The 8365-nt window shown below is 30.2% G+C and overlaps 1 protein-coding gene across 1 annotated transcript; it reads left to right on the top strand.

Annotated features, from left to right (window-relative positions):
• The first annotated feature begins 5280 nt into the window (after positions 1-5280).
• LOC120214313 (dihydroceramide fatty acyl 2-hydroxylase FAH1-like) lies at positions 5281-7430 on the top strand. The gene is made up of 7 exons (XM_039212238.1): positions 5281-5361; positions 5432-5490; positions 5615-5707; positions 5823-6019; positions 6210-6315; positions 6559-6705; positions 7311-7430. The coding sequence occupies exons 2-7, from the start codon at positions 5440-5442 to the stop codon at positions 7428-7430; spliced, it is 714 nt and encodes a 237-aa protein (XP_039068169.1). The 5' UTR covers positions 5281-5361; positions 5432-5439.
• Positions 7431-8365: the final 935 nt, after the last annotated feature.

Genomic DNA, 8365 nt, shown 5'->3' with positions numbered 1-8365 from the left:
AAAAAGCCTTATGTTGACTAGAGAATGAAAGACATCGAGTTTGAAGTTGGAGATCAAGTCTTTTTGAAGGTATCTCCATTGAAAAAAATTGTTAAGATTTTGGCGTAAATGCGAATTGAGTCTGAGATTTATTGGGCCATATCATATCCTAAAGAGAGTAAGACTCTTTGCATATTATCTCGAGTTGCCTCCCCAGCTCATTCGTATTCATGATGTCTTTCACGTTTCCATGTTGAGGCTCTATCGTCCAGACCCTAAACACATTATTCAGTTAGAGGATGTTGAGTAGAGGACAAATTTATCATATGATGAGGAGTTTATTCAGATTTTAAATCGAGATGAGAGAATGCTGAGGAACAAACGTATCCCGATGGTAAAGGTTCAGTGGAGTAACCGTGGTCATGCAGAAGTCATCTGCGAGACAAAGAAATCAATGAAAACTCAGTTTCCACATATGTTTATTTTAGGTAAATTTCGACAACGAAATTTGTTTAAGGGGATAATTGTCACACCCCCATTTTAAAATTAAAAATTAATTTAGTTAATTTATGGAATAAATTACAAGTTTTTGAAGCTTGCATCTTGATTTTGAATCTGTAGGAAGATTAGGGACTTAACCCTTAATTTCCCCTTTTTAGACGGTTGAGAAAAAAATAAAATATAAAAGTGTGATTGAGGGGTTTCAAACCCTTATTCATCATTATGGCCAACTATCACCCTACCATTTAGTCTAGGTCATTGTTTGTGATATTTTTAATTAAATATATGTTTTGATTGCTTAAGGCTCGGGTAACCCAAAGTCATCCCCAATTACAGAATAAAAAACACTTTTATCCTCAAATTTCCCAACCCCAAATCCCTAACCTCACCGCCAACCCTCACCAATCCACCATCGCCCATCCGTCGTAGCCTACACCGCTGCCAGTATCCGACTCGCCGCTATTCAACAACCGAAACTTCATTGGATTCAAACCGAGCATCGTCGTCGTTAATTGTTAATAAACATTCGAATGATCATTGGAGAACCCTTGCAACCTCCATAATTTCTTCATTTTCTAGTTGATTCTATCGGCGTTGCAACACATCATCACTGTTATTAGCTTAATATGCATCGTGTGGACAAAACCCAAGCGATTAACCCCTTCCGTCATCACGCGTCGTCGCCTACCGTTGAAGGTAATTTTCCAAATGTTTTTCGGTGATTTTGGCAAGTTTCTAATGTGATTTTGGGCTTGATGTTAGTAGGATTAGGTTAATCGTTGAATTAGAAGTGATAGGAAGTATAAAATGACCTCTATCACCACCGTCGACAGTACGCGTGGGGCTTCTCGGTCGGTCCAGAAGACTTTTGAAACCGGTCTAGTCAGATTTAACCGGGTCATGCTGAGACAACTCGTTGAGTTAACTCGAACAGATTCAAGTTGTTGACTTGATCGTTGACTTTGATCAGTGTTGACTTTAACTTTGACCAAAAAGTCAAATTTTTTGAAAAATCATATTTTATGTTTTTCAGCATTTTGAGTCCGAATCTGAAGTTCGTTTTATCAAATTCAAACTTGAAAGCCTCCAAATTTACCTTCAAACCGGAACATACATATGTATTTAAGTATTTTATTTAAGAATAATTAAATTAAGGTTAACGACTTATCTAAGATATTTTTATTTGAAGATACATGAGAATCTCCCGACCTTCAACAGCTCGACCTAGCTCCTCTCGATATGATTGACCTCGCAAGCCAGTGATTACTCGTATGATCCATAAACCCTAAGAAATATTCAAATTAAAATATTATTCCAATATTAACTCAGTTTATTATGAATTAGGTTCGAGCACTGCTGTAGAGCGTGGCTAGGTAGGTGCTCAGTAGACTTACCAACTGATCCCCTTTTGCTATGCGTGTTCCTTATGTGATATATGATTGCTTTATTTGTTTTGAAATGTGATTTACCAAAATTATTAATTTACTGAATCTTTTAACAATTCGATGTTATAATTTACTGATTTATTGATTGATTGTTTATGAACCATGGTTGTTTGATAGATGTTATCGGGCTACTTGTTTTCACTGAAAGATATGATTATGTCGATTTATGGATTATTGAATTCACTGCTTACTGTGTGAACTATTTTATTGAGATTTTTTTGGGTAGGATACTGGAGTATGGAGGTTCAACTATGATCAAGCTGATAATTCCTTACGGACTTAAAGCGACCCTTGGGTAGACTTTGAGGCCCCAATATGCTCCCTTAGGTTTGCTCTTATCCCCAATGGGTATGACATATTTTATTTTACTCAATTACTTAAGGTTTTGTCTTTACTCTTTTGGATTTTATTGTTATTTACTACGTTTTAAAGATATTATTTATAATATAGATTTAAATTATAAAAGAATGTTTTGAAAAATTTTACTGTAATTTGCTAGATATGATCATAATGCATAAGTCGAGTCTAGGGTTTACATGTAATGAACTTATAAACAACGATGATGATTGCAAAGAGACAAGCAGTGAGGACAAATGATAATGCAATAATTCAAGTAGAAAATATTATTTGCGTTTTTTCTTTGCAGATTCATGATGTACAAAAAAAATCAAAAAACTTTTGTCCAAAAAGAATTATAATTAACCTATAAGAAGAAGAAAATCTAATATGTTTATGCACAAACGAAAGTCGGGTGACCAAAGTGTAAATTTTCCCCCACATACAGAAAGCCAACTTCTATTTGATATATAATGGCACAATAATCTTATTGAAACATTCGATGAATGGAATGACCTGCTTATAATTTTTTTAAAATGTAATGATTCAATTATAAAAGTACTAATAACATAGTAACACATTGTACAACTTATCCAAAAATTATGTGAAAAATAGCACTTATATGCAAACTTTTGTCTCGATATAGAATTACCACCCATGATATCACCATATAGCCAATAAATGCATGAATTGGTGTGATACACTTTCCACATTCATTCACTTTCCACATTCATTCACTAGTGTGATTGGATGTTTTACTCACCGCAATTAACTTTGAAAATTGATTATATTTTTTAATATTACGATATAATTATATGATGATATCTGTTTTGAATTTTTTTGATTTATTGATTATGTACACGTACTATAGATGTAATTTATTTAAACTTAAGATTTTTGAGAAAAATAATTTTTTCTTTTTATCAGTAAATTAGTTTTAAACTAATCAATTAGAGGTTTATAAACATATATAATCAACATGAGATCGTAATAGATTAAAACAATATTATTTTTTAACAGTATTGGTGTGCGAGTCCACATAATAATTTATGTATATTTAATGGTAACATGATATACTATTTGTCTTATATGATATATCAATAATAAATTAAAATTTGGAAAGAAAAAAATAAGTCTGTCTCCATTTAAATATTAATTAAATTAAATCTTATCATTTAGAATTTTTAATTTAAATATTAAGAGGTCCTTGTCTTGAAGTTAAATAATTCACGTCCTTTTAATATTTGATCTTAATTTTATTATAATTCTCTATTTTTTATAAAATAAAATATTCCTACATGAAAGTCCAATCATTCGATCATATATATGCATCATAAATTATCTATAATTGTTTATACTTTAATTTAATGATATAGGGAGATCTAAATTTTTGAAGTCTTGATTTTGAATTTAAAAAAAAATATTTTCTAATTAAAAGAATGCACTTTTTAAAAATATACATAAAGTTATGTAGATTTAGGATTAGGGATTCTAATTTTATTTGAATTTGACCGATTTTAATATGATTCGATAGGATCTTATTTTTCAAAATAATCAAGTTTAGGCTGGGTCAAATTTTATAAAGGGTTAGGTTAAATCATGTTCAAATTTAGAGTGAAAAATATTTGATTAAACCCAATACAAGATAATAGTAAGATTTTTTAGATATATATTTATAGATAATTGCTATAATACTCCTATAAAATTTTCAAATAGATCTTATTTTATCAAATAAAAATAAGATTTTTTTTAATATTTATATCGAGTCAGGTGTGATTTTTATCTTAAATTTTGAGTCAAACTTCAAGTAGGATAAGACCTCCCTAAACTCGAGTTAGGTTAGATTTGAGTCGGGATATGTTTCTCAAGTCATATTGAATAGACTAAAAACCTAACCCAAAATGTTACCATCCCTAATAAAGATCTACTCATGCATTTTATAATTTTTACGTTTTATACCTCTTTAGAATTATTGAATTAATTAAATATAAGGATTAAGATTAAAATTTTCAAATTAAAAATAATTCAAATTTTTCGTAAAAATTTATTCACATTAATCTTAATCATTCATTTTCAGTTATCTAATAATTTTAAAGATATAAAATTACACGTTATATCAACAAATCTTACTTTATATATAATGCATAAAATTATTGGTGATTGAACAGTTTAACCATTTTTCAGTTAAATGATAGATGACGTATTCCCTTGACTGAGTAAAAGGTTGAAACCTCGTTAGCATCGACTGAAAGTAAATATTACACTGTATTATTTCTGTTAAAAAGAAGTGGGACCCGACACAGAGCACCAATAATTGCATGTTTGAAAGTAAATCTTACCCTATATTATTTCATGTTAAAACTAGGGTGAGTTATGTAATTGGTCACTAAAGTTTCATCATTATTATATTTTAATCATTGAACTTTTAAAAAGTATAATATAATCACTGAACTTTTCTTCTAAATTAATAGTCATCATAGTCGTAGCTCGGATCACATGTGTTGTCATTGTCCGTAATTCTTTCAAAACTACCACGGGTTTTTATGATTCAACGTGATTAGGCTGCTAATAAGGGGTCTTAACTATTGCTTTCTTGTCTTGTTAGCAGCTCGATATAAAAAAATATATGATCTTCAATTTAAGTCTTGTAAATAAATAAAAAATCTACTTAAAACTTTTAGTCTATTTAGAAGTTTGTAAACTCTAAAAGCTTGGCAGTGTAACATTTTTGATCGATTCTAGTAGAAAATGATATAAATTTATATATATTTTTAAATTAAGCATAATATATTTTAAGTTAATAATCATCTTAAATTAATTAACGTACAACAAAACCAGCCCATATTCCACTCCAAATACTTCAAATAAAAAAAAAGTAGTTGAAATCAAAGTCGCGAGAGAAAGAGACAGTGACAATTTGTTCTTTGGAATACGTATCTGGTAGACAAAAAGTCATATAATTGTATATTCTTGAAAATTTTCATCCTTGTTGGAATTCACTTCTCAATTCATTAATTCCCCACACATTTTGATTCTCTTACAAATTACAACCCTAAATCCCTCCTCTCTGTTCATCATTTCAATCTCACTCTTAAGCTTCGTGAGTTCATATTTGCTTATTTGGATTTGGGATTTCGTTGTTTTCCATGTTGTCTTATGTTTTGTTGCAGCTGCAGACATGTCCGGAAAGGGTTTCACTGTTGATTTGAGTAAACCCCTTGTGTTTCAGGTACTTGTACTGCCTTTTTTATTCTGGGATTTATATAAGCTCGAAGCTCTTGTGTTTTTGTGAACGGAGAAAATAAAATTGGAAAAACTTCGGATTTTCCGAGTTAATCTCTTGATTATGGCAGGTTGGTCACCTTGGGGAAACTTATCAAGAATGGGTTAGCACGCCTATTCTGACCGAGGAAAGTCCTCGGTTTTTCGAGAGTGATTTCTTGGAGGTACTTCGAAGACATTTCTTTTAAGTATTTAATATGGATTCGATTGATTTTTTATTAATTCAGATCGAGTTGTATCGAAATTTTACTTCTTTCCCATTGTTTGACCATGAAACAGATGTTCACTCGGACACTGTGGTGGGTAGTGCCGGTCATATGGGTGCCTGTTGGATTATATTTCATCAGATTGTCATACACCATGGGCCATACACTTCCCATTGTGGTCATACTGGCTATTGTTGGGGCCTTTGTATGGACATTTATCGAGTATTGTTTTCATCGTTTCCTTTTCCATATCGATACTACTAGTTATTGGTTAGTTCTTTCTTCATCCTTATAGTAGTTTAAGGATATAAAACCCGAACCGTTTCATAGAATTCGTACCTTTTTGTTTTACAAAAATTCGAAATAAATTCGAATCAACTCATCATCTCTCCCACATACAAAAGTAGTTTATATTTTTGTTATGAATGATGTACTAATTCATTGACAACTTTGTGTAAAGGGGAAACACCTTTCACTATCTCATCCATGGTTGCCACCACAAGCATCCTATGGATGGCCTAAGGCTTGTGATTCCACCTGCAGAAGCTGCTATACTAGCCCTAATGGTATGCATATCCTTTATTTTTTTTTGTTTCCTCTTACATAATTTGGGACCAAGTCAGAAATCGTGTTAAGATCAGATCAAGATAAACTGAATATACTTTTAAGATGATGAAATCAGAATTCGATGTTGATTTTTTGTAACAAAACCTTGATTTTTGGTTAATTCTTTTTTTTAACAGTACGGTGATTACAAAATAATATATATATTCATAATATGTTTATTTTTAATTTTATGTTCTTATCAGTTTTGGAATCTGTATGGGATTTTGTTCACTCTCTCGACAAGGCCCGTAATGTTTGGAGGTGGATTGATTGGATATGTTATGTATGATATGATCCATTACTATGTACACCACGGTCAGCCCACCAAGCAAAGTCTTAAAAGCCTTAAGGTAAGACTAATTTGCAAGTGCTTCAATCTCTTTCTTCTAATTTAAAGTTAAACTATGAAGACCGGGTTTTAGTTTTACACGAAATTATAATTATTGAATGAGCTGAAACAGATGATTGAGATTTAAAAAACGATTAAGAGTATGCATATGATTGATTCAGTTTTTACATATTAAAAAGTACAAAAAAACTAATTAAACATACAAACTAAATCAATTTTATCATTAAAAAAACTAATTAAACATACAAACTTATTTGATTTAGAATTCTAAAACTGAAAATTGAGCTGAGTTAATTGTTAAAATTAAATAAGCTAACAGAATAAATTTAAAAATTCGTTTAAAAATCTCTGGTTAGTTCAATTTTAGCGTTAGCAAAATTTAAATTTCATCATTGTTCTATAAAATTTTAATCCCATGTAAAGATTATCAGCATCGTATTCGTAAACATCTTTTTATTCCGTATACGTCAATATTGGCTGAAACACTCAAAACATATCAAAATTTTATCCGGAATGAAACTTAACGACACGTATCGATTACTATATCTGATGTCGATTTGGTACCGAGGATCATATTTTTGACGAGAGCATACGTGTTGAGTGCAGAAATATCACTTGAACCATCACTTTAGGATTCAAAACAAGGGTTTTGGGATAACGACGGCGTTATGGGACGGAGTTTTTGGAACCTTACCAACAACGAAAGCAGCAGAGAAGAGCGGATAGTACTCGGCATCTTCTGTTCAACAAGGCATTAAATAAATTTATGTCCGTATTAGGTCGTTGGAGATGTAATAGAGTATACGCACTCAAAATTTGATCTACGTGTTTTAAATATGTTCTATGTCATATTCATAGTTAAAATTTATAGTTCAAATCGACGACTGGATTGAAGAAAAAAAAACATAATTGATACCATGTTTACGTTTTAAGGATTCAATTAGAATATTTAAAAGTTTAGATTCCTATTTAGAATTTAAGTCATAGTTTGAGGATGTCTTGTACAATTAAACCAATCAAAGAAAATTCAAAATCAATCCTCAAGAATTTCAGAACAATATTTCCTGATGTTTGACCCTTTTATTAAATGAAGAAAAGTACACTTCGACCCCCACCAATGTTAATAATAATTATTTTTCTTTTTCATTTTTTTATATAGTCAATCAAAGATTTAAAGCGATAGAAAATTACAGTCAACATCATCAATCAATACACAAATAAAAGTAATTGAAGGGGTATAGTGGGTATAGAAAATCAGAGATTTACTGTAATATATATGATACATGAATTTTGATTTTTCATTATTATCAATATAAAATTTTGATTTGATTCAGTTTCTATAAATCACTAAAATCACTATTGGTATAACATCATTTTATATTTACATTTTGCGTACGTAAATAATTATACAAGTTTAATATAAAAAATAAATGGGTTTATTTGTTTTTAAAAATATAATAAAAATCAAATCAAACTTTAATTTATTTATTTAATTTATATTCTATATAACTTTTATAAATTTTTTAATATTAAAATAAAAAGAGTATGATACAACAATACTAAGTAACTAGGGTTTGTTCTCTTTTTCTCTCTTTTTCCATAGTTAGTCTCATTTCATCTTTATCTTTGTGATGGCGACGACACCAGCCTTAGTATTGTTC

The sequence above is a fragment of the Hibiscus syriacus genome, unplaced genomic scaffold (assembly GCF_006381635.1).
Source record: "Hibiscus syriacus cultivar Baekdansim isolate YM2019G1 unplaced genomic scaffold, ASM638163v2 tig00000760_pilon, whole genome shotgun sequence".
Classification (NCBI taxonomy): Eukaryota; Viridiplantae; Streptophyta; class Magnoliopsida; order Malvales; family Malvaceae; genus Hibiscus; species Hibiscus syriacus.
Note: the sequence above shows the minus strand (reverse complement) of the source record. Positions and strands in the feature narration are given on the sequence as shown.

Coding starts and splice junctions, on each gene's coding strand:
- LOC120214313 (XM_039212238.1), top strand. CDS start 5,440: ATGTCCGGAAAGGGTTTCACTGTTGATTTGAGTAAACCCCTTGTGTTT. Junction 5,491..5,614: donor GTAAACCCCTTGTGTTTCAG/GTACTTGTACTG, acceptor TGATTATGGCAG/GTTGGTCACCTTGGGGAAAC. Junction 6,020..6,209: donor ATCGATACTACTAGTTATTG/GTTAGTTCTTTC, acceptor CTTTGTGTAAAG/GGGAAACACCTTTCACTATC.